General features: G+C 39.7%; 1 protein-coding gene across 1 annotated transcript in view; it reads right to left on the minus strand.

Annotated features, from left to right (window-relative positions):
* The window catches only part of dcc.L (DCC netrin 1 receptor L homeolog), a gene marked incomplete at its 5' end in the record, with an annotated part of 292799 nt that overhangs the window by 196661 nt on the left and 69020 nt on the right, over window positions 1-27118 (minus strand). The window contains 3 exon segments of the mRNA NM_001085785.1: window positions 9321-9457; window positions 12682-12832; window positions 21944-22228. Coding sequence (NP_001079254.1) covers window positions 9321-9457; window positions 12682-12832; window positions 21944-22228 — 573 coding nt within the window.

A 27118-nucleotide genomic window follows, 5' to 3' on the forward strand; every position in this document is an offset into this window, starting at 1 on the left:
GCATCTGTATTGCTCGATATATTATTTAAAATGCACAAATAATGTATTTTCCTGGAACTTACACAATTTGTGGCCATTCTTCCCGGGAGTGTGATTTCACCTCGCTTTGTCAGCAGATATTGTCTGCAGTAACCTCCAACTTCCCGGCCTTGCGGCCTACTAAGTACTGAACAATAACAACAGCATCGCTCTCTGTCTGCGGCTTATTGTCAGTGAGGGGCTGTTCAGACGCACATTTATTATATTTTGTGTAGCCAGGGGAATAAAAATCAGAAATCACTCACATGATTAGTAACCATTTCCTTATGGTCCGAAAAAGAAAACATAGTCCATGCCACATTAATGGGATGTTGTTTGTTTGATTTAATGGTAGACCTGATTTACCCCAAGGACCACTTATCTTCTCATATGTAGTGATGGGCGAATTTATTCGGCAGGCGCGAATTCGCTTCGAATTTACGCGATTCGGCGCCGGCGAATAAATTCGCAAAATGGCCGTGAAAATTCGGTGGCTAAAGTTTGCTGGCGTCAAAAAAAGATTGTTGCTGGCATCCAAAAAAAACGGACGCCAGCGTCAAAAAATGGGCGTCGCCATCAAAAAAACGGACGACGGCGTCAAAAGCATGACGCCGGCACCGTTTCGCAAATTTTTCGGCACAACTATAGCCTGTACCTGCCCTTGCAGAGTCCCCACTGAGAGCCAAAATCAATGGGCTCCATACAACACACAGGTAAGTCAACACTTATAGCAGTGGAAATATGCTTCCTGGTAAAACTTTTATTCTGTTATTTTATGAAAATCTCCATGTATTTATCTGTAAATATTAACAAAAATAACTTCTTTTGTGTTTCAGGGGGCGTGTATTGTAGTTGTATTTTCCCATAAAAAAAGCTGAACTACATAATACAGAGAAGTACAATTATATATCCTTTCTGTTCTGAAATTACAGGGTTGCAAATGTTTTATTATTTCTTATTTTTATGGAGATAAAACATCCAGCATAGTATAAATGCTTCTCTAAGGTTTGGTTTGTCCTCTGAAAAACACAATTCATTGTTGCTTTATTGTTTCCTCCTTACTTTTTTGTTTCCAATATGTAATGGGGGCCAGTGTACCCTAATAACACAAGTGACATTACATGGTGACGGATTAAAGAAAAATGTCAATTAATGTTTATGGTGCAATAGTCTCATGGCTTATTTTGTTAAGAGTCACCAGAGATAGAGGCAGTAGTCTATTGGCTTAAAATAAAAGGATTCATCATAGCAGGGTGGTGCAATGAACAATTGAGTTGCCTTGCAGATAGTGCCCTGGCAGGAATTGAACTTAGCACCCTGTTCCTTGTTTCGATTTCAGTCAGGACACAATCTGCAAGAGCTTTTCTACATGTTTATGTGGGTTTCTTCCAGGTACTCCATTATCCTCCCACACTCCAAATTGACTCCTTAATTGGCTCTTAATACAATTACAACAATTGTCCAAAGCATATGAGAATGCGATAGGGTCTAAAGGCTCCCATACACAGACCGGCAGCTTATTGGTCCGTATGTGGGGCCATCCGATGGGCTTCCCGGGTCGATATCTGGCTGGAAGTCAGCCAGATCTCGATCAGGCAGGTTAAAAAAATCCATCGTCGTATCGCGGCCGCATCTGTGCATCTATGCGGCCCTGCTACCCGACTGTCCATATCGGATCCATTCTGATCTGATTGTTGGGCCCTAGAACCCACAATTGGATCAGCCTAATATCACCCACTTCAATGTGGGCATATTGAGGAGAAATCAACTCATTTGACGATATCGCCAAACGAGCGGATCTCTATGTCTATGGCCACCTTTAAACTGTAAGCTCCCGTAGTTGAGTTGAGTTCATTGAGGAACTGCATTTTAATAACCAAAAAGAAACAGTGCACTCACACCTGAAGTAACCATCTGCCAAGTCTGAAGGTAAATACATTCATTTTTATTATACTACAAGTTTAATAGGTCTATTATGGTCTAATGAGTTGCTGTATTTTGAAATGATAGGAAATAGATATTCAGCTTCAAACTTTTACTTCTGCAGTCGCCCCCCTTTGCATCCCCTATAGACAGCTTTTCCTTGACCTTGCATGGTGTCCAGATGGCAAGAACGTATCCAAAATACATATTTGTGAAATCACAATGTTTTCTTCCCGTGATTTTTTAAAAAAATAAATCCTTCTAAAGACTAAATTATTTCGCAAACATATGCACTGCAATCTGCATAGTGTATAGTTAGCAAGTCTGTTTTCCCAGCACGAGGCCCGCAATAATTTAATTTTTAACGAAGTGTCCAGATTTTTAGTGCTGAGACCTTGGTGGAATGATCGTATCAACTGATTCTCAAATATGGGCACGCAAATTTAGAATCCATTATACATGCGATGGTTGAAACTCAAGAATACTGGAATGCGGCTGTGAAAGCAATGTTGTGTTTGAACAAATGTTCAGAAAAAATATGTATTTAATTAAAGTGATAATGCACTTTATGAGTGGTGTTTATCTTGCCCTAAATAGGCAGTAGAGTATGAGAATATAGAATGGAACACAGTATTTACTCCACCAATTTACATTTGTGCATGGCAAATTGCCATCTTAATTGCCAATAATGAAGCGTTTTCCCCCTTAGCCGCAACACAACTGTGTCCATTGCATCAACATGGACTTAACTGCACTGCTGCAAAGTGAATAAAAGTTGTGTCCAGCAAGGCTTGTGTGCCTATTGACGCAACTTGCTGGTGGAACCCTGGCACTGTGACCAGTCCAGGGAGTCAGTAACTACAGCGTTCCCCAGTACCAATAGGCACAGCTGGAGACCATTCATCAGAAGACGCAGGATGGACACATTGGGGCTCATTTATCAACACTGGGTACATTTGCCCATGGGCAGTTAGCTATAGCAACCAATCAGTGATTAGCTTTTTGAAGCCAGCTGCAAGTAGAACAATGAATGCAGCAATTTGATTGGTTGCCATTGGTTGCTGCCCATGGGCAAATTTGCCCAGTGTTGATAAATGACCCCCATTGACAATAATATGGACTTGCAGAAGCATGTTTGGACACATGTACCTTTATGATTGAATCATTAGGCTTTATCTATTGTTTCCATTGTGCATTCATAAATGACCCCTAATTCTTTCAGCCATGAGACAGAAATTCATTAGGAATTTATACCATTGTGTTCAAAGAACAATTCTACATATTTGCAAAATACTTATCTTGGCAACTTGTTGTTGGAAGCCTGGAGTTGCCAGCAGGCTCATGGTGGAGGTAACTCCAGGGTCCTCCAATATCAACAGGCACCATAGAGAAGTGCAAGAATATGTTTGGAAGCAAGTACTAGTTATTAGTGATGGGCGAATTTATTCGGCAGGCGCGAATTCGCAGTGAATTTGCGCATTTCGCCGCCAGCGAATAAATTCGGGAAACGCCCGAAAATTCGCGGCAAAATTTTTTTTAGAAAAAATGGACGCCAGCGTCAAAAACAGCCGCCTGCGTCAAAAACGAATTTGCGCCGTTTCGCTAATTTTTCGTCGAAGCGAAACGGCGCAAATTCGCCCATCACTACCAGTTATGGCAATATATGCTTTCCATTGTGTCTATTATAAGTAGTGATGGGCGAATTTGCGCTGTTTCGCCGAAAAAAACGGCGAAAAATTCGCGAAACGGCGCCGGCGTCTCGTTTTTGACGCCGGCACCCGGTTTTGACGCCGGCGCCCGTTTTTCCGGCGCCGGCGCCCGTTTTGACGCCGGCTAATTTTTTCGGCGAATTTTCACGGGCGTTTCGCGAATTTATTCGCCTGCCGCGAATCGCGCAAATTCGCCGCGAATTCGCGCCTGGCGAATAAATTCGCCCATCACTAATTATAAGCACCCATACTTGAATGACCCTTTAAAGGATCAGTTCCGTGTAAAAATAAAAATGTTTCTAATATAGTTAGTTAGCAAAAAATGTAATGTATAAAGGCTGGAGTGAAGGATATTTAATAGAAGAGAACAGAACCCAGCTTCCTGCTTTTCAGCTCTCTAACTCTGAGTTAGTCAGTGACTATAAGGGGGGCCACATGGGACATAACTGTTCAGTGAGTTTGCAATTGATCCTCAGCATTCAGCTCAGATTCAAAAGAAACAGTTATGTCCCATGTGCCCCCCCCCCCCGCTCAAGTCTCTGATTGGTTACTGCCTGGTAACCAATCAGTGGAAACCAAGAGAGCTGAAAAGCAGGAAGTAATGTTCTAGCTATTATGTTACACATCTAGTCGCTCCAGCCTTTATAGATAGTAATGAGTGAATCGGTGAAAATTCGCAAAATTGTGAAAAAACTCGATAAACCGCAAAATTTTACGAAACACATTGAAGTCAATAGGTGTTTTTACACGTGACAAATTTTTAAGCATGCAATAATTTTTCTTGCTCCAAATGCATTAAAGTCAATGGGTGTTTTTTCTTATTGCGACTTTTTTGTCCAAATGCATTATAATCAATGGGCATTTTTTTCTTACGGGTGTTTTTTCACTGCAAACTTTTTGACCGCAGATTCAAAAAAAAAATGTGCACATGCCGAAATTCAGAATTTCGCTGCAAATCCATGGCTGGCGAATAAATCTGCTCATCACTATTTATAGATTACATTTTTGGCTAACTTTTCATATTGAAAACATTTTTTCATTTTGCACAGCCTATCTATTTACCCATTTTTTTATTTTTATGCTGAACAATTCCTTTAAGTGGTCATAAATAGTTGTTTGCTCTAAAGGCTTTAGAAATGACTGCACTACCCTATCAATAACATTGGTATCAGGGATAATTTGCTCAGTCAGCAGTATAATGGGGAAATGAGTAAAAAGAGATATATGGTAAAGGAAAGTACTTTTAATTTCTACAAGCTGTATATTAAAAGGAAAGTGGAAGTCAAATCTACTTATAGATAATACATATTTTTCTTTAAATACAGTAGAAGAGAGGGCAAAAAAAAATAAATCAGCATTAAAGGGATACTGTCATGGGAAAAATTTTTTTTTTCAAAATGAATCAGGTAACAGTGCTACTCCAGCAGATTTCTTCACTGAAATCCATTTCTCAAAAGTGCAAACAGATTTTTTTATATTCAATTTTGAAATCTGACATGGGGCTAGATATTTTGTCAATTTCCCAGCTGCCCCTGGTCATGTGACTTGTGCCTGCACTTTAGGAGAGAAATGCTTTCTGGCAGGCTGCTGTTTTTCCTTCTCAATGTAACTGAATGTGTCTCAGTGGGACATGGGTTTTTACTATTGAGTGTTGTTCTTAGATCTACCAGGCAGCTGTTATCTTGTGTTAGGGAGCTGCTATCTGGTTACCTTCCTATTGTTCTTTTGTTTGGCTGCTGGGGGGGGGGAGGGGGTGATATCACTCCAACTTGCAGTACAGCAGTAAAGAGTGATTGAAGTTTTTCAGAGCACAAGTCACATGACTTGGGGCAGCTGGGAAATTGACAATATGTCTAGCCCCATGTCAGATTTCAAAATTGAATATAAAATAATCTGTTTGCTCTTTTGAGAAATGGATTTCAGTGCAGAATTCTGCTGGAGCAGCACTATTAACTGATTCATTTTAAAAAAAAAAAATTCCCATGACAGTATCCCTTTAAGCAAAATATGGGTTAAAACAAGATAGCTAGACAGTAGTCAATTGATTTGCTTAGTAATATGTAATCTTTTTTTTCAAATGGGAGACATGACTGAAACAAGCACATTCTGTTTAGGCTTATTATTAATGAAATAAGTACATTATAGCCTCAGGAATTCTAAAAAAAAAAAAAAAATGTCAACCACCAATTAATACATGAATTAGGGGAACACATTTGCAAATTTATAGCCTAAAGTTAAGTGCAGATTTGCTGGCCCTGTAATTGACTTATAATTAACGTGGAATTATTTTGACCTTTCCTAAATACATAATTTACAGTAAATAAGGAAAGCAAAATAAGTAAAGCAAATGATACAAAAAAAAGTTGGCTTTTCCACCGGAAAGTGGCATGCTTCACTTGTGTATATAGCTCTGAAGATCCATGGCTGACCCACGCATGGGAATTGGTATGTTGTTCACCCAGGAAGAGATATTCTTTAGAGAATATAGTAACAACGTAAGCCCTAGAGGCTTTATTAATATAGTGATGAAGGTACTGTGGTCTATGGGGAATTTCTAAGCTAAGCTGGAAAATATGGCAGCACCCATTTAGGTGTATTGAAACAGAAACAAATGATCAGCGCACACAAGAAGCAAGTTGTCTGAGAGACGGTAAATGGAAAGTATGGTAATGGTACATTGTGCTCATAATGAATGGCAGTAGCGAATCATAAATGGATAGAAGAACATTGCATTTGTGAATGTTTTCTGCTCCATTTAATAATACATTTGAACATTTTCATAACAACAAGAGAAGAAGGAAAATGAAGTAAATAAGATTTCCGGGGAGTTTATCCGGGCTCTTAAGTGCTGAATATGTTTCTGTTAATGCTGTAGTTTTCTGCTCCATAACCAGAACCCGTCTCTCTCTCTCTCTCTCTCTCTGTCCTGTTCTCTTCAGCTTCATTGAAAGTCAACGGAATCCTCCAGATATATATGTGTATATGTTTACAGAAAGTACAATCAGTGGGACGCCGGGTGCAGAAAGATAATGTCCTGCACCTCTAGCAGGTCTGTACAGAGACCCTTAACTACAGTAAACATCACTTGGTTCAAATTTTAATAGTAAATTGGAACAATTTAACCACTACAGTCCTAATGCTTCACCCTTGTGCCTTATCATAAGATGTTGAGCCGGTAGCTCCAATCAGAGTGAGCATACACCCAAGGCAGGACTCCTGTTGTGCATTGCACCTATCCTGTAGGGGAAATTTTGCTCCTACTAAATCATGTGCAGGGTTGGACTGGCCTTCCAGAGTATCAAAGGATCACAAAGTGTGCCCTGGCTCAAGAGACCCTAGAACAAGTCCTGTCTGCCCTTTCTTATTTGAGCCTTTGGTCTAAATGACACTTATTACATTCATCACTACCCACATCTCATTGCTGTGATGGTAGGCCATCAATATCAGGTTCTCTGGTGGGATCAATGACAGCATGAAAGTAATCACCCAATGTGCCTTGGCTCTAGAGACCCCAGTCAAGAACAAGTCCTGTCTGGCCTTTATTATTTCCGCTTTTGGTCTGAATGATACTTATTACGTTAGCACTAGCTATATCTAATTGTTGTGATGGCAGGTCATCAATACCAGGTTCTCTTGTGGGCACAATCAGATCCAGGCTCTGACAGTCTGAAAGTGAGTGGCATTTATGAGGGCCTTTGTGCCACTCATATATTTCTAGTTATGTTTCCTCTTCTTGTTCCTGGCTCCTTTAACTGTATTCCTAGCTCATTTGATCATATTCATGAGTCCTGCTTCTGGTCTATACCTGCCTTCACTTCTGTCAGCCCCACGTTTGTTTTTATTTGATATGGACCGTATTGTTTGCATAATCATTACCTGCACCATGCATCTGGCCTCAAAAAAACTCCTGCCTCATCCTGTTCCTTGTATATACAATATATACATTGCCCTCACCTAGTGGCGATCATGGCCCCTCCCCCGACCGAGGCACCAACAGTTGCTGCCGCACCCCCTCCCCCATGTGCCTGAGGGGGTCCGGAGGGGTCCACCAGGGCAGCAGAGAGGGCCAGTGCACTAGCGCAGAGAGCCTAACTGCACTCTCTGTGCTAAAAGAGCCGAATTTCCGGTTTGAAAACCGGAAATTCGGCTCTTAAAGTACCAGGAGTGACATTTTGTACGCCCCTGGTACCTTGTGGGGCGCTGCCGCCTGAGGTGACAGTCTCAAGTCGCCTCATTGGTGAAGCACCCCTGCCTTCACCTGCCCTTGGAGTTGATTAGTAGGACCTGGCTACAACCAGGTAGCAGAGGCCATCAACCTGCATGTTAATGAAAGGGAACTGAAGAGCATTATGAGCCCAAGATCCTCAAGCAACCCCCTAGGCGTCATGATGCCCCAGGTGACATCTACAAGTACAGTATATCTAGTTAAAGTAAATCTACAACAACTGGACTTGCTGAGTAATCATTGAAGACATTTCACTACTCCAAGCAGCTTCTTCAGTTTAGTTGCTCTAGATCAGTGGTCCCCAACCAGTGACTCATGAGCAACATGACCAACACCATGAATATTGCTCCCAGTGTCCTCAAATCAGGTGTTTACTTCTGAATTCTTAGCTTGAAGGCTACCTTTAGTTGCCTAATAACCTTGTGTTCTACCAACCAGTGCCTCCTGTAGGCTCCCAGTCCACACAGGTGCTACCAATAGCCAGTCAGAACCCATTTTTGACACCCAAAGAACTTTTTGCAGGCTTATGTTACTTTCCAACTTTTTTACATTTAAATGTGGCTTATGGGGAAAAAGTTTGGGCACCCCGCTTCTAGATATAGTTGTACTACATATACCATGACCTGGATGAACAAAAACATTCACAGGCACATCTACAAGTGCAGCAATAGGACCTGTTATCCAGAATGCTCGGGACCTGGGGTTTTCCGGATTATGGATCTTTCCATATTTTGGATCTTTATACCTTAAGTCTACTAGAAAGTCATGTAAACATTAAATAAACCCAATAGGCTGGTTTTGCTTCCAATAAGGATTAATTATATCATAGTTGGGATCAATTACAAGTGACTGTTTTATTATTATAGAGAAAAAGGAAATCATTATTTAAATTTGGATTATTTGGATAAAATGGAGTCTATGAGAGATGGCCATTCCGTAAGTTGGAGCTTTCTGGATAACGAGTTTCCGGATAAGGGATCCCATACCTGAAAGAAAACTATACTAAACATACAGTATATTTTTCCTTTGCTTTGTTGTTGTAGCCAACATCATTAGCATTATAACTATAAAATATTCCTTTTTGAACTGTACTTTGAATTTTTCCATGGCGGACAATTCCACGCCATTCCAGATAAATCATCCACCACCTTTTGAAATACCGGCAATCATACAAAGTGGTGAAATGAGGTCACGCAGTTGTAAATGATGACAGGAGTTAATAGGGGGTGCAAATAAATATTAGATGGTCACTGATGTCGAACATTAAAGATTAAATGCGAGGAAGGAATATATTTTTTCCAGTCCTTTCTACAGCAAGAAAAAATAGCTCTGAACTATAACACAGCCAGCAGGGTGTAAACACTAAGTACCTTTTAAATACAAATTAATGGGTATCATATATTAGGCCGCACGCTGAACATTTAACATCAGCCCAGAGCACTTACCCATAACAGTGAGATCTGCAGAAAAACTGGTGTTTTCATTCTTGTAGGTAGCCACACACGTGTACGCTCCGGCGTCGTCATCTGTTACGTTGGAAATTAGTAGATTGCTGCCTCCCAGCACAGAGTATTTCCTTGTCCTTAGATATAAAAGGAAGATTTATCTTAGGGGGCATTTTGATCACAAGTGTGTTATCATTATTTATTAAAAACAACATACAGATAAATAAAATGCCTTGATGGACAACATTTGATTTAGTGACATATTGGTTACAACTTGGTCTCATCATATGACTAATGCTCTTACTGGATACAAGGCAAATAGAAAAAATATTGTAGTAGTATTAGTAGTATTAGTAGTAGTAGTAGTTGTAGTAGTAGTAGTATGCTAATAATTATATATATACACCCATGGGTGTGGGCACACAGAAAAATAAATCCCCCCAGCCATTTCTGGAGAGTGTGCCTCTTGGCTCAGAGAAGGGGGCAAGCTGAGATCCGGTGCCTGGATCAACACTGGACCTAAATACAGTCCTTCATATGGACTTCTGAAGGTTGAACACAACCACATTTACACATTCTAACTGCTAACTGAATACTCATACTATTTCAAAAATAGCTCTGCAGAACTATTAAACGGTAGGTTCACCTTTAAGTTAACTCTTAGTATGTTATACAATAGCTAATTCTAAGAAACTTTTCATTTGGCCTTCATTTTTTCTTCCTTATAGTTTTAGAAGTATTTGCCCTCTTCTTCTGACTCCTTCCAGCTGTCAAATGGGGGTCACTGACCCCATCTAAAAAACAAATGCTCTGTAAGGCACCACATTTATTGATAATGCTACTTTTTAATACTCATCCTTATATTTGGGCCCTCTCCTATTCATATTCCAGTCTCGTATTTAAAGCAGTGCAAGGTTGCTAGGGTAATTTGGATCCTAGCAACCAGATTGTGGAAATTGCAAACTGGAGAGCTCCTGAATAAAAAGCTAAATGACTCAAAACCTAAAAAATTAAACCCAAGTGCAAATTGTCTTAGAATATCACTCTCTACATCATACAAAAAGTTAATTTAAAGGTAAACAACCCCTTTAAAGTCAGCATCTGGTCCTGAGGAGCTCACAATCAAATTTTACTCCTACAAGGTTTGATTTTTGCCGTTTAACCCAATGGTAAATGTGTGGTCTAGGGCGTTGTCCCACAACAACGCAGGGAGAATATGCAAGCTCCACGAAGACCAGACTCAATACTATAAGGCAGCCCATGAGATGTGCCACCATTCCCCTCATACCTCCTAACTTGGATATCTTCAGTATACAGTACAATGTACGTGTAATTCTAACTGACTAAAAAAAACTGCCAATAGATACGATATCTTTATTTATTTAAAACCAGTATTCTCCACCGTATCACCAATTTATTTCTCTTTAATGTCTCATGCTCTTCATACCAATGATCTCCTGCTTGGATAACACTGTTACTGGCAATGTTGTTAGTTATCTATCTGAACAGACAACAAAAGTACAAGGGTTTCAGATAATGGAACTTTGTTTTCTTTATGGCCTTCTCATGAAAAGGAAAAAAAAAATAAGATCTTGGAACCACAGGGATCAGGACACTGTATACAGAGCCATGGGATTGTTCCGTCACTGACACTGCTGATAACATCTGTATTGCAGGATTTCATTCAAGTTGGTCATGAGGTTCCAAAGCAAAGTCAGTGCGGGTTTAAAATTAACCCTTTGGTTGTTTGTAATGCATTTCTTTGTTTCAAGAATTAAACTCTTTAATCAAAAGCTTCATTATGCAACTAAAGTCTGTTCAGATGATACGTTTCCAAGATTATTCAGCAAGTCCAGTTGCGTTACTCATTAATACTATTTCATATCAGGCCTGGACTGGGAGTCAAAATAGGCCCTGTCATTCCAAGTACTCAGAGGCCCAAACAGCCTCCTACCAGCCCACTATATGGTAACTTTCTATGGAGCCATACAGCAGCCCCTCTGGCATTTGCCAGAACCCACAGATTGCCAGTCCAGGCCTGTTTCACATTCATAAATCTAGGATTCAGAGGAACTTGAAAAGCTGGAGACTCAAATCACTGCTTTTTGCAGGTTACTCTTAGCTACTGATGGGTGAATTTGTGCCTCATCGCCGAAAAATGTGCGAATTTCCAGCAAAATTAACAAACCGGCGAAAAATTTGCGAAATGGTGCCGCTGTCTCGTTTTTGATGCCAGCGTCCATTTTTGACGCCAGCGCACATTCACCGGCGAAAATGCGCCTACATCAATAAACTGACTCCGGCGTCCAATTTTTTTTTTGACGCAGCGGTTTCGCAAATTTATTTGTGAATTTGGGAATTTGCCGCGAATTTGTGCCTGCCGAATAAATTCTCCCATCACTACTCTTAGCTGGTTTGGAACAACCCACAATTAAATACTGAGTTACAACTGAGTTACTACTGAGTTAGCTACTGAGTGAGTGATCTACTGAGGAATGAGTGAGCTACAGTATACAGTAACATCAACTGAGGATAGTAAAGCACAATAGCTTCAGTAAGTTATTGGGTTATTCCAGGTGCCTGTTATCCACACAAATCTGTGTTTATCCCTCAAAACTCTCCTGTCAATCTGGAAATAAGGGCCATGGCTTGACATGACCTGGAGCTTTGTCTACTGGATTTGGTCAAAGAACAGATCAAGCAGGGCAGCAAATTAAACCTACTTTTTTAAAAAATCTTTTAAAAAATTTTGGAAAAATTGCATCTTCATTGCAATCAAGATTTTCAAAGGAGACTCAAATCTTACATTAGTATGCGCATGTTAGCTATCAAAAAAAACTTGATCTACTGTAGTTTATTTTTCATTATTTTTTCTTCTGCAATTGAGTTTTGAAGGTTAAATTAAAATAAATCGACGGCCCCACTTTTACATTAGTGTTTCACCATCATATGACATTAAATCATATTGCCCCATACAAGCTTAGCACAAGATAAATAAATGATCTCAATGTCAAAGATCTTCGTGTCATCGGGGAAATACTGATCCAGTCTCGGCCTAGTAAAGGGAAGATACTGTGTAATTAATTGATGTTGTGTTAACATTTCTGAAAAAAATGGTTTGATGAAAATAAATTCTTCATTTAGCTTTGTTTTGGCATTTTGCGAATTGTTATAGTATATGGGTCCCTCCATAACATATAAAGGCCCCAGAGCAGTTCTAAAGCCAGCCAGGAGGTATGGGTCAACTTTGACCAATAGCAGCTTCCCTTCAGCTGGGCAATTTAGTGAAACCTACAAGCTTGGATCACTGTCCTTCTGATGACACTGAGTCAACTGACATCCCCAGTGAAAAAACACCTGCCTGATTGGCACAGGTTCATCTCCTTGCATCCATACGATGGTTGGCGTTGGATACCCAGAAACAGCGCATTCCAGTACCGCATCTTGTCCTTCGATAGCAACAACATTGGACGGTCGCTGCAGAAAGACTTGCTGTCTGTGTAACCCCGATTCTGAATGTGAGAAAAGAGAAAACAAAGTAATTAAATCAAATGCAATTTCTTTTCTCTGTATTCTCCACTTCCCTTTGACTCCTTTGAAGAAAGAAATGAAAAGAACAGTATGGGATATATTCAAAGTAACACCGGGACGAGATGCATTGTGCTTTTCAGGAGCTAGGAAAGAATCCAGTGTAATTAACTCAATAATTCTACTTCATCTCCCTTTTATTTAAAGCACCTAAGAAAGGACGGCACAAGAGTGCTTATGTTGGTAGTGGATAGACAGGTATGGGACCTGTTATCCAGAATGCACAGGACCTGGGGGTTTCCGGATAATGGATCTTTCCGTAATTTGGATCTTAATTCTACTAGAAAGTCTACTAGAAAATCATATAAACATTAAATAAACCAAAATGGCTGGTTTTGCTTCCAATAAGGATTAATTATATCTTATTTGGGGTCGAGTACAAGCTACTGTTTTATTATTATAGAGAAAATCATTGTTAAAAATTTGGTTTAGTTGGATAACATGGAGTCTGCGGGAGATGGGCATTCTGTAATTTGGAGTTTTCTTGATAACGGGTCTTCAGATAATGGATCCAATGCCATTATTAGTAATTGCGTGGAGTTCAGCCCTGCTGGATTTGGGTTGGGCAAGAGCAGGATAGGATCCACTACATGTATCACAGTTTCACATAGTCTTATGATTCTCCATTCTTTATACAGCCACAAACTCTGTGATTTGATCTTCCAATGGCATCACAGCAACCATTAAGAAAATAATTAGCCAGACAGTCATATGCCATTAGGTGGTAAAGTAATAAAAGGCACAACGTTTGGTCCAGGTCAAGTAAATCATAGCAACCAATGAGCAGAAAACATTTACTTATTTCCGATATATAAAATAAATCATCATAAGTTGTTACTAGACCTGGTGAGAACTTCATACCTTCTAATGCATTATCCCCAAAGACCATAAAACAGTAATTGCATTTAACTATCGGACATTTTTCTCCAGTTCTAGTAAGCCATAGCAACATATATATACAAATGTCATTGGTCGCTTACTCTGTAGTATCTTATTGGTCATTATGGTCAACTAGACTTGGAGCAAACTTTGTACTTATACAAGACTCCTAGGCACCATCAGTTGACTGTGTCAGTAAGTCCTTCAAAAGGAAAGATGGACTCTAACCTATGGCCTAAGATCTTGACTATGAAGACAAAAACCTTGAAGCTTGTAGGGAAAAGTCGCAGAGTTTGCCTTAAGTAAGGGGTTTCCTGGTAACATCCCAGTACTTTGGTTGAATATTATAACATGGACAATTTTTAGAACGGTCACTCATTTGCTACTTTTGCCTAGAATCAGGGGAACAGCTTGGATGCACTGCTTGGGTCAGTCATACTTGAGCAATTGGCCAAAATAGTGTGACCAAATAGAGTATCTATATTGTTTATGTGATGTGTGTCTAATGCCTTTGGCCTTTGGTATTGACGTTTTAGAAATATTTCTGCTTACTCACCTGTCCCATCCTGCCTGTAGTTAAACCAGTGATCTGGTGTTTTGATGCTGTCTGTTTTACCACTACTCTATATCAGCAGACAGTTAAGGCCCAGGTTCACTACTATTGGTATCCCTATATTTGCAAGTAGGCATGGCTTGTTTTATCTGTTGTTAATCTGGACACATGTGCTCAGTATTATACTTTAATCTGGCTATATGGCTGTTATAGGTCAAGCATGCTTGGTCCTAGGTGCCCCAAATATTGCTTTGCCTCTTCCTTTATTCCAGCTAACTGCTCCGGTCCCCTGTGTGACTTCCTGGTTTTGACTTAAGCTTGTTCCTGACCTTGAGTCTGCCTCACAATTCTGCTCCTGTTATCTGGTTCTGACCCATCATGTCTGACTATGTCCAGCTCCTTCCTTACCGCCTCATTCCCAGAATATACATTTAGTGCCCTTGCCTGCCTCTGTGGGAGTAATAAATTCTAATGCAGTAAATTTGAGGGCCAGGCTCAAAGCCAGAGAAGGCTGTTATAGGCAGAGGAGCACACCTAGACAACCCAGTCACTCCCGTGGGGTTTGGGTTTGCCATACGTGAAATGTCCCCCGGAACATTTTATCAGGTTTATAGTGTTAGTTTCTTTGCATACCTAGGGACAACCCTCCAGTATGGTGCATCAGAAGATGAGGAACAGAAGAGGACCTCAGTTTCTTCTGCTGAACAATTAGAACAGTGTGGCCCCTCAACACTCTCCATCCAAATATGGAGACATTTTGATGGGTGTATGGACAATAATAGGCTTGATGGATGGATGGTCAATAGGGGGCTTGGCATTACTTATTTTTTGCCCTTTGAAAATTAGACGCTGAGAGCATTACTCATGAAATGTATTAATTTGGTTTTGATTTTGATTTGAAAGCCCAATGAAAAAATGAAGTGAATGTTTAAAAAGCAAGTGAGATTAATTCTATTTTCACTTTGCAGTTTAATGATAAAACAATGCTATGAATCTTCAAAGCTGAAAGCCCAGTAGAAGGCCGGGCAACAATAAACACATTTGTTAGATGGATTCCTTCGTGAAATTATCAAAACAGAAAAGCAGACTTTCACCGTCATTTCTCCAGCTGTGGGATTAATGCAAATTTTTTGCCCCCTTTAAGTGCATTTACAGCTATTTGCTCCCACATCAAATAATTGCCTGCTGATCCAAGAGCAATTGTAAAGCAAAAAGCCAACGGTTAAAATGCCAGGTCAAGAGCAATGTTTTGGAAAAGTGGAAAATAATAATCTACAGGCTCCGAGTTGCTGAAGTGCCGTAACAAGCTAGAGAAAAAGCGAGGGCTGACAGCAAACTCTCTGCTGCAATATAACAATGGGTGATTTTTTTGCTGATATTTAGGGGCACATTTACTAAGCTCGAGTGAAGGATTCGAAGTAAAAAAACTTCGAATTTTGAAGGCTTTTTCGACCATCGAATAGGCTACCTTGACCTTTGACTACGACTTCGAATCGAACGATTCGATCTAAAAATCGTTCGACTATTCGATAGTCGAAGTACTGTCTCTTTAAAAAAAATCTTCGACTACCTACTATGCCACTTTAAACCTACCGAGCACCAATGTTAGCCTATGGGGACCTTCCCCATAAGGTTTCTAAGCAATTTCTGATCAAAGGAAAATCGTTCGATCGGTGGATTAAAATCCTTTGAATTGTTCGATTTCGAAGGATTTAATCGTTCGATCAAACGATTTTTCCTTTGATCGAAGTATTTGCGGTAAATCCTTTGACTTCGATATACGAAGTCGAAGGATTTTACTTCGATGGACGAATATGGAGGGTTAATTAACCCTCGATATTCGACCCTTAGTAAATGGGCCTCCCCAAGTCTCAAAAAAATAACTACAATCTATCTGTCCATTTACATCTTTCCACACACCTCTAATTTAATAGTAAGGATAAATTTTATAAGTTTTAAAAGTGAATACACCCATAAATGTCTGCAGAAATATTTTTCTGGTGTAACCTGGTGTACTACTACAGGACAACTCTTGTAGCTACTGTAAATAAAAAATATGTAATGCTTTTGACTCTTCTTTGCAATCACACTAGCTAGGCAATCCGCTATTTCTAGAGGATGGTTTGCTTAGAAGTTATTTCATTTAAAATATTAGATATTTTATTACTGGACAAATCATTGGCTGTAGCGTTATGTTGTATCAAAAATAAACATGTTCTGGTGGAGACGTGGAAAGTGACAATGCAAAGGACGATGCTATCAACAGCATGTTGCAACTGCAATATCTATTGAATGAAGTATGTACTGTACTTGAAATATCTGACAGCTGGTTTTAAGAGGAAAATGAGCCCTAATCTATATATATGTTCGAGGAAAAAATTATCCCTTTAAATGAGTATACTGTCCGAATTTAATTTATCTTCCATTATTATATTGACCATTGAGAAATAAATAGTCTGGGACAGCATTTGAAGGTCAAGTTCCTCACTTAGAAGACCAAAACTGGATTGGGATGGAGACCTAAGTAGTAGTGATGGGCGAATAAATTCACCAGACATGAATTTGCGGAAAATTAACACGTTTCGCCGCAATCAAATTAATTCACGAAAATTCAGCATCAAAAAAATAGGTGCATGTCAAAATTTGTGCACACATAAAAATTTATGTGCTTCAAAATTATTTGTTGCTCATCAAATTAATTTGACTTCGTGGATTTCATGGTAAATTCGCGCACAGATTTGCCCATCACTAGTAAGTAGGACTTTAATGAAACACGTAATTATCACAGGTACAAGTGCAGTTATATACTGTATACATACGTTAAAATGTCATGATAGTTTCTTTTGACCCAATTAAGCATCATTAACCAATGGACATTATTCTGTATAATTCTCAGGAAGAAAGAATTGAAGGTTGAAAAGGAAAATATAAGAGATGACAGCTCTGCTTTCAAATACGCACGTTTTGGTTACAGCTAATAGAGGCTGTCCATTCCAATCCTAGAATCTATCATAAAAAAACGACTGCTGAAAAGCTCTGGCCGGACTGTTTTGGAACATCTTTTCATTAATAGATATGATTCAGGATTGCCGGGCTAATGTGCTTTGTCAGAGGAATGTCGGAGCCTTCATCTTGTTTTAGAAATTAAAAAGTTGGCTTTGGTAAAAAAAAAATTTATTCTGGAGTAACCATTTTTAATGATTTTTAAGAGAAACCATAAAAAAAGGATTTGTTTTTCGTGGCATTTTGAATGGTTCTGGTCCCAACACTAAGGCGGTATCAATAGGATAAAAGGACAAATACGTCCTGCCATGATAACAAATCAATTGGAAACCTGTGAGCATGATGGATACCCTTATCTAAATATGATTTTTGTAAGGTGGAACCTGGGTTTATTTGTGTCATTCATTCAGCTACTGTGCTGTTATATTGATACACAGACCTTCAAATGTCCTATGAGTGCAGTTGTCCTTAGTCCTATGTATGTGTATTAATGTGCCCCCAGGACAGGAAACAGGGTTTACTGTGTCTCTTCTGTTCTCTTTTTGTATTAATATTTATCATTTAAGTGAATATAGAAAATGAAATCAATGAATAACACCAAACAGGTCATTGAGCTTTTCACTCTAGATCAGTGATGCTCTGGCCAGTGGCTCACAAGTTACATGTTGCTCACCAACCCCCTTGGATGTTGCTCTAGGTGACTTCAAAGCAGGTGCTTATTTTTGAAATCCAGGCTTGGAGGCAAGTTTTGATTGTATAAAAACACATGTACTACCAAACACAATCTCCTGTAGTCTGTCAGTCCACATAGGGGTAACCAAATAGCCCTTATTTGGTACCCCCAGGAACTTTTTCATGTTTGTGTTGATCTCCAACTCTTTTTACAATTGATTGTGGCTCACTGGTAAAAAGTTGGGGGCGTCTGCTTTAGACAAGCTTTAGACAAGCATTTTGATGTATAATCTGCCAAACTGTGGATAAAATTCACCAAAATGTGGACACCATGGATTAGTTACTACATTAGTAATTGTCTTATAGTATTGTATTTTTCTTAGTCCCTGAAATATTGAAATATCATTGTTTGCCAGTGAGCCTTCTGCTTTCCATGGGTTCCTTCAAACTTTAAGGGGCACCTGTTGGGTAAAAATGTTATCCCCAACCAAAGATGTAGGCTCCAGCCATGTCCAGTCACTGAGCAATTCAGGGCAGCTTTTCATTATGGCAGAGGGCATTTTTTTTTAAAAAAAATATTTTTTTTCTAAAAAATGATAACTACTGTTATCCCCAACTGGAATGCAGGCTCTATTAGCCCGCAACTTTGGTTGGGGATAACATTTTTACCCAACAGGTGCCCTTTAAGTTATGGTGGCATCATCTTTGTTTTAGAACAGATGATGACCACTTGCTTTTGATTTGTTGGTCTTTAACCATGGGACATTCATGCCAGAAATAAAACAAGAAACCCAATTGGATTGGTTTGCTTCCAATAAGGATTAATTATATCTTAGTTGGGATCAAGTACAAGTTACTGTTTTATTATTACAGAGAAAAAGGAAATGTGTTTTACATTTTTATGGGAGTCTATGGGAGAGGACCTTCCTGTAATTCGGAGCTTTCTCCATAATGGGTTTCCAGATAACGGATTTGATACCTGTAATGCCAACTTTTTCTATTTGTTATACTTTACAGTATGTTCTTAGCTTATGCTTTTAATGGGCTACATGGGGATTCAATGTAAATCCTTGTAGTTCTTAAAATGGTGTTGGATTTCAAGTTTAGCAAACGGCTTTAAAATTATATTTATGTAATGATTACCATCTTATACACAGCATATCCTATAGGGATATATTTATTTGTGATATACTTTCTCCCTGTGACATTGTCTGCCTGGGCTGACAGTATGTTTATGCTGCTGTATTTCTTGCTGTAGTTGGTGCCAAAACTAATAAGCCATCAATATGCTTAAATGAATGATTTACAACAAATATAAATAATGCCATAAATCAAACTGATTATGTTTCTCTAGCGGATACAAAACAGCCACAGTCATTTGTCAGAAATCCAAAACATGAATTAGTTATGTTTTCAGTCTAGTTAGCCTTGGATTTAAGACACCCGTGCAAATTAAACTGGATTCTGCTGTTTATAGCGTATTAGATACATTTTGTATGTAAAAATATAACTCTATGCCTCGGAACTATAGAATGGGTCTATAAGAAAACACAATAAACTCCTTCCTTTTCTTTACTGCAAAGAAAAGGAATTGTTTACCTTTGATGTAAAAACTACATGATTATGTTGCAATTGTGACATCACTTAAGTGCATTAATATCCCATAGACTATGTATGTATTCATGTAGCCTCGATCTTGCACAAGGCTGTACGATTCATGTAATGTAAGACATAATGTACCCCCTACTGTAAATGATAAGGATATTAGAAGTCACTGAGGGGTTCTGTGACCATATAAAGGCACAAGGCTGCAGGCTGAGTTATACAGGGAACTCTGAGTATCACTCATGTATTATAAGGGATAATGTACCCCCTTCTGTAAATGATAAGGATATTAGAAGTCACTGAGGGGTTCTGTGACCATATAAAGGCACAAGGCTGCAGGCCGAGTTATACAGGGAACTCTGAGTATCACTCGTGTATTATAAGGGATAATGTACCCCCTACTGTAAATGATAAGGATATTAGGAGTCACTGAGGGGTTGTTCTGTGACCATATAAAGACACAAGGCTGCAGGCTGAGTTATACAGGGAACTCTGAGTATCACTCATGTATTATAAGGGATAATGTACCCCCTACTTTAAATGATAAGGATATTAGAAGTCACTGAGGGGTTGTTCTGTGACCATATAAAGGCACAAGGCTCCAGGCTGAGTTATACAGGGAACTCTGAGTATCACTCATGTATTATAAGGATAATGTACCCCCTACTGTAAATGATAAGGATATTAGAAGTCACTGAGGGGTTCTGTGACCATATAAAGGCACAAGGCTGCAGGCTGAGTTATACAGGGAACTCTGAGTATCACTCGTGTATTATAAGGGATAATGTACCCCCTACTTTAAATGATAAGGATATTAGAAGTCACTGAGGGGTTGTTCTGTGACCATATAAAGGCACAAGGCTGCAGGCTGAGTTATACAGGGAACTCTGAGTATCACTCATGTATTATAAGGGATAATGTACCCCTACTGTAAATGATAAGGATATTAGAAGTCACGGGGGGTTCTGTAACCATATAAAGGCACAAGGTTGCAGCAGCACTGGTATTATAAGGGATAATAAACAACCTATACAGTAGGGCCTACTATAAACAATTAGAATGGTACTGTTAATCCCTTGTGTGCATTTGTATTTCAGTGGATTTCGGAGCTGTGTATCTCTTGTCCTTTTGTTTACTGTTACTTGTCAAACTTAAACAGCAGCAATGTGTTCTTTAGCAGTGCTATTTATCCTTTGTTATATAAATGAAATGCATTGTCTGTTCCTATTGTAGAGCCGCTTGATATTCAAGTTTCTCTGCAACCTGTACATTTTGTCATGATCCCTCAACAGCTATCTACCGAAAAGCAAAAACAACGCGCTTGGGAAATATGCCAGTGCTGTAAAATAGCGCTGAATATGATTCCTTTCATATGAGCAATCTGAACGTTCCAGCTTGGAAGATGTCAATATAGCTTTGTTTTATTTACACTGTACAAACAAGCAGGCGAGAGACACCTCCTCGTACTTCTCACAATTATTTCTTTCAATGAGCAACAGGGTGCACGAAATGCGTCGGGAGGCTGTCAGGAGGAATTAAGTCTCATACAATAAAGTGTGCAAAGTGGAATAAATAGGGATAAGCATAAGTGACAGCGTATTAGGTATTCCCCTGTACTAAGTACAATTCTGCAGGAACAGTCCCCTAAATTTGCTCATAGTCTGTACAGAGAGATCCCATAAAACTATGGCAGCATAGGTATCCCCTGTACTAAGCACAATTCAGCAGGAACAGTCCCCTAAGTTTGTTCATAGTCTGTACAGAGAGATCCCATAAAACTATGGCAGCATAGGTATTCCTCTGTACTAAGCACAATTCAGCAGGAACAGTCCCCTAAGTTTGCTCAGTCTGTACAGAGAGATCCCATAAAACTATGACAGCATAGGTATTCCCTGTACTAAGCACAATTCAGCAGGAACAGTCCCCTAAGTTTGCTCATAGTCTGTACAGAGAGATCCCATAAAACTATGGCAGTATAGGTATTCCCTGTACTAAGCACAATTCAGTAGGAACAGCCCCTAAGTTTGCTCATAGTCTGTACAGAGAGATCCCATAAACCTATGGCAGCATATGTATTCCCTGTACTAAGCACAATTCAGCATTCAATTAAGTCAAAAAAGTTAGCCAAAGTAAGTTCAGGGGGAAAGAAATTAGCAGTATTATGAGAAGTATAGATATATATATATATATATATATATATATATATATATATATATATATATATATATATATATATATATATATATATATATATATATATATATATATATATATATATATATATATATAAAACACAACACACAAACATAAAGTGACTCTTTACCTGACAGAATGCGGAGTTCAGCTTCATTTCCTACTCTGGCACTGCCAGGATTTTTCGCCAAACATCTATAAACCCCACCATCTGCCGTTTGGAGTCTGCTAATCTGTAATGTCCCCGAGGGGAGCACAAGCAGACGGGGGTCCCCGGGTGTCACTTTCAGATCCTCTTCATTTTTCTGCCAAGATATGGTGGGCATGGGCTCCCCCGCGATTTCACACCGTAACAATGCCGTGTCTCCCACAAATGCTGTGACAGACTCCGTCTGGGAGAGAATTCTCAGTGGACCTGCAAAGGCAAAACAAACGCAATTAGAGCTGATCCTACTGAATCTCCCTGCAATCATGTTGGCACCGAGTGGCATTTCAGCTAGTTATGATCCTACTTTTTATTTACAATGCCCAAAGACATGATATGGATACCTTAGTGCCCATTTAATAAGAGCCACTTGCATCTGCAGGAGCACTAAAGTTCCCTTACTTGGCAAATTCCATTATATACATACTATTTAGGCAAATTGCACCAATGCAGCTGATTGGCCCTTGGGATAAATAACATACAGGGCAGCTCCTTTACTAATAACATGGGTACAAGTGCTGGAGCCCTAAGGGGTGCAGAACTAAGGTGGGATTTCAATGCTAGATGCAAAGTGTTGAATTGTGGGTACAAAGCATCCCTAAACTTGCCAGATAAATTTGATAGGTACAGGCCTGATGGCACCCTTTAAAAGCAGGCAGCACTGTATACATTGGAAGCTGCAGCCCCTTGTGCTCCATTCTCAAAAACCATGGGGCAGGGTGCACCATTTATTTTATACTTTGCACCCCAAATTGTGCTTGAATTGTTTTCTTTGAATCCACATACATGTATATACTTAAAACTGCTGCTGTGCACACAACATGCACATAATATAATTCCACAAACACGATTTAATGGAATTAGGGGGGCACTGAGCCCAGTCCTGCAGTGACACCTTGTAGGAAAAGAGCGGAGTAATATTTCGACAACATCAAACATCTTGGTTGGATTAACTGTACATCAGCTCATGCTAAATACATGCAAATTGCCAGGAACCCAATGTCTTATCCTATTAAATATTTTGCTGATGCCTGAGCCTAATCCAGTTATCATTTCTATGGGAGCCAGAGGGGTCTGGATCATGGCACATGGGACAATCAGTGCAAAACAAAGAACACGCCATGCAGAGAAAAGAATGTACCTTTCTTTGGATTCTTTACGTGTTTATGTGAGCTATTATAATAATGTTGTGCTTCCCTGTCAATGGATCCAGTGCATAATATACATGTGGGTGGGCACAGAGACCTTTCTAATGGGGATTGAAGGGAACTGCATGGAGCACTATCCATTGGTGTTTATGGAACTGCAACACTAGTAAACTGACACTCGGAGACTGACATTCATTTTTTTATTAATTGTCTAACCCTCACCCTTTAGATTTCTTCAATTCAAAGGAGGATGGCAAGCTTTGGGGTAATAGATGATTCTCAGCGCTGCACAATATGTTGCTGCTCTAAAAATATATGTTAATAATAATAAATAATACTGGGCTCTAAAGCAAATTCATTTTAGGGCCCCCAACATATCCAGAGGTTAACCTCGTTTAGCAATATATGTTGAAATGACTAATTACTGAAATTAATTAGGGCCCCTTTGGACCCCCTGTACATCCTGATCCCCCCTGCAGCCGCAGGGTCTGCTTCCTCTGAAGTTACACCCCTGATGGCAATGGCAGGGTGCAAATGAGTCCTGTATTTACAGATGTTTATGGATTAAAAATACAGTACAAGCTGGAAATCTCAATGCTGGTGGCAGGGCCCTATTTCTTGCTATAGCGCCCAGAGGCTGCCCCCTGCTGCCGCCACCCCATCCAATCACGATCATGCGCAGCTTTCAATTGGCTGTGGGACAGGACTCGTAGGCCTTGCCACAAATCCGGGCCTGGTTGGTAGGCACAAGTTGGCCCTGTCTGTCCTTACCATAAGAGTAGGTGGAAAGGACAGGACCACCTTGTACCCACCAGCATTGTATTCAGAAATTTGTACCAGATTTTAAACCGGCAGAGAACAGGAAGACCTGCTAAATGAGCTAAATCTGTGGATAGAAATGCACTTTCATCAGTTTGCCTCTCTTTTCTTTCCCTCTCTCAAGAGTCACACAATAGGAAGGCGTGCCAGTTGTACATGTCTGTAGCAACCTTCATTGAGCTCCAGGAAGAACTGGCTCATCCTCTACTATGTACTAAAGGTTAATTCAAAGCTGAACGTGTCCATTAATATGGGATGTGATTTCCCCAAAGTAGAGAACCTTAACTTGCTTCTAATGATTGCCTTGACCTTTTCAATCACTTTGGGAGTGACTTGAGCTCAGCGGCAAATGGTGCCTAACGGTGTAACAGCAGTGGCAGCTCCCTCGGCTAACAATTATTTCATTCACCAAAAAGTCAGTTCCCAGAAAATAAATCGGCATTATACAGCTTATACATAATTTATTCCATCGGACACAGAATTAAGCCAATAATGTGTGGTCAATGGAATAGAATAGAGGGAACAGAACAGTATAGTGGGAACATAACCCTGATGCACACAACACTTTGCTTTTCTTTTCAGATGATTTTTTTATCAAGTTATGATATTGATCTATTGATCCTACTGGTTTCACACTGGGCACTAACAAGATATAATTCATAAAGACAGCAGGCAATTGCATCCTCCAGCAGGTTAGCCATATGGGTGATCTCCTGCCACTGCCCTACACAGCTTTTATAAAATGATGGAGCTGCTATCCAACCAATACTTTAATGGAATCTATATCATACTCAATACAGTATCAGCATAAAGCCAGTTGCGTCTGGAAAGCATTTATTATTTTGCCTTTACACCAACAGCCAATTTAAGGCTTAAGGGGAAAATGCTTGTTGTTCTGCAGCAGCTGATGACTGACTAGCCCTCCGCTTAGAGATTATCTCAGTATGTCTTTAGTTTATGTCTTTCAATAGTGCAGCACACTGCTGCACAGCACAGAAACAGAACGGAACACCCCAAAACTGGCTGAGGATGCTGGAAAAAAACATTGCACTGCATCTGAAAGCAACTTCACCCCAAACTGGCTGATGATGCTGGGAATAACAGTGCACAGCATCTGAAAGCAAATAAAACCCAAAACTGACTGAGGATGCTGGGAATAACAGTGCACAACAATTGAAAGCAACTTCACCCCAAAGTGTCTGAGGATGCTGGGAATAACAGTGCACAGCAACTGAAAACAAATTAAAACCCAAACTGGCTAAGGATGCTGGGAATAACAGTGCACAGCATCTGAAAGCAAATAAATACCAAAACTGACTGAGGATGCTGGGAGTAACAGTGCACAACAATTGAAAGCAACTTCACCCCCAAACTGGCTGAGGATGCTGGGAATAACAGTGCACAGCATCTGAAAGCAACTTCACCCCAAACTGGCTGGGGATGCTGGGAATAACAGTGCACAGAATATGAAAGCAACTTCATCCCAAACTGGCTGAGGATGCTGGGAGTAACAGTGCACAGCATCTGAAAGCAACTTCACCCCAAACTGGCTGGGGATGCTGGGAATAACAGTGCACAGAATATGAAAGCAACTTCATCCCAAACTGGCTGAGGATGCTGGGAAAACAGTGCACAGCATCTGAAAACAAATTAAAACCCAAACTGGCTAAGGATGCTGGGAATAACAGCGCACAGCATCTGAAAGCAAATAAATCCCAAAACTGACTGAGGATGCTGGGAGTAACAGTGCACAACAATTGAAAGCAACTTCACCCCAAACTGACTGAGGATACTGGGAATAACAGTGCACATCAACTGAAAGCAACGTCACCCCAAACTGGCTGAGGATGCTGGGAATAACAGTGCACAGCATCTGAAAGCAAATAAATCCCAAAACTGACTGAGGATGCTGGGAGTAAAAGTGCACAGCAACTAAAAGCAACTTCACCCCAAACTAACTGAGGATGCTGGGAGTAACAGTGCACATCAACTGCAGGCAAATTTACCCCAGACTTTCCTTTGTACTAAATAAATGAATGCATTACTTTTAACCCACCTAAAGCAGAGTGTTGAGAGTGTTGCTTTGTAGTTTCGAAAAACGGTCCGCACACACCAATATTGCAGTCGGGGATTGTGCCCCTTTTATTAATGCCACCAACAATAAATTTTCAACGTTTCGGGGGGACACAGCCTCCCTTCTTCAGTGTTGCCCATTTACAGTATTATAGCTGTGTAATTGCTCCGCCGTGCACTCTTTCTTTGTGATTTTACATTTCTGTGGCACAGTTTGTTTAGTTTAACAACTGGCGACGTGTTTATATATTCCCCAGCCTCAGGAGAGAGCTCTCATTTATACATTTAGACAACGTTATTTACATTATAATGATATGTAAAAACGAAATCAAATACTACAAGGTCGTTCGTATTAGTTCCATTCATAAATACAGAGACAACATGGTTTATATTTGGCTAAAATTTTAAAATAACATTGTTATTCTTTTCTACATTATACCTGTAGATATCAGGATTTTAGATTTAAGCCATAAGTGGTTATTATCAAAGAACAAAGATTATAGAATATGACACTAAATACAGAATTGCTGTGTTGTAGAAGAAGCTCAAGGTTAAAGGCCATTCTGTTATTAGAATGTAGAATGTTTGCACAGAACAAGGAATACATCTGTTGTCTCATGTCACAAGTATAGTGCAAGGTTAAGCAAGACACATCGTCTCAGAAACTACAGCATAGATACCATTCTGGACACTGAGCTGACACAGTAGTTGCACCTTATTTGGCCATTGTACTGAGACTGGGAGTCTGTCCCTAAGATGGAAATAGTGACAAAGTTATGCTAAAACAAGAATGATGATTGGATGTCACTGGATCAGCCCCATGGAAGAAGAAATGGTTAAATAGTCATCTGTTGTATTACTTATTGTCCCCCAACGTCCTCACGAGCTTTCAGGGCGTGTGAGCTATTATTTAATACTCTGTATTGTAATACTCTGTATTAATGTATACCTCAAATAAAGCTGTCTGGTTAATTTCCTGAGAGAATCTGTTTGGTTCAAGTCAGGCCCAGGGGGAACTTCGGGGCCAGGCTCGATTTGAGTAAGTATTTATTTAAATCCA

This window comes from Xenopus laevis, chromosome 1L (genome assembly GCF_017654675.1).
Source record: "Xenopus laevis strain J_2021 chromosome 1L, Xenopus_laevis_v10.1, whole genome shotgun sequence".
Classification (NCBI taxonomy): Eukaryota; Metazoa; Chordata; class Amphibia; order Anura; family Pipidae; genus Xenopus; species Xenopus laevis.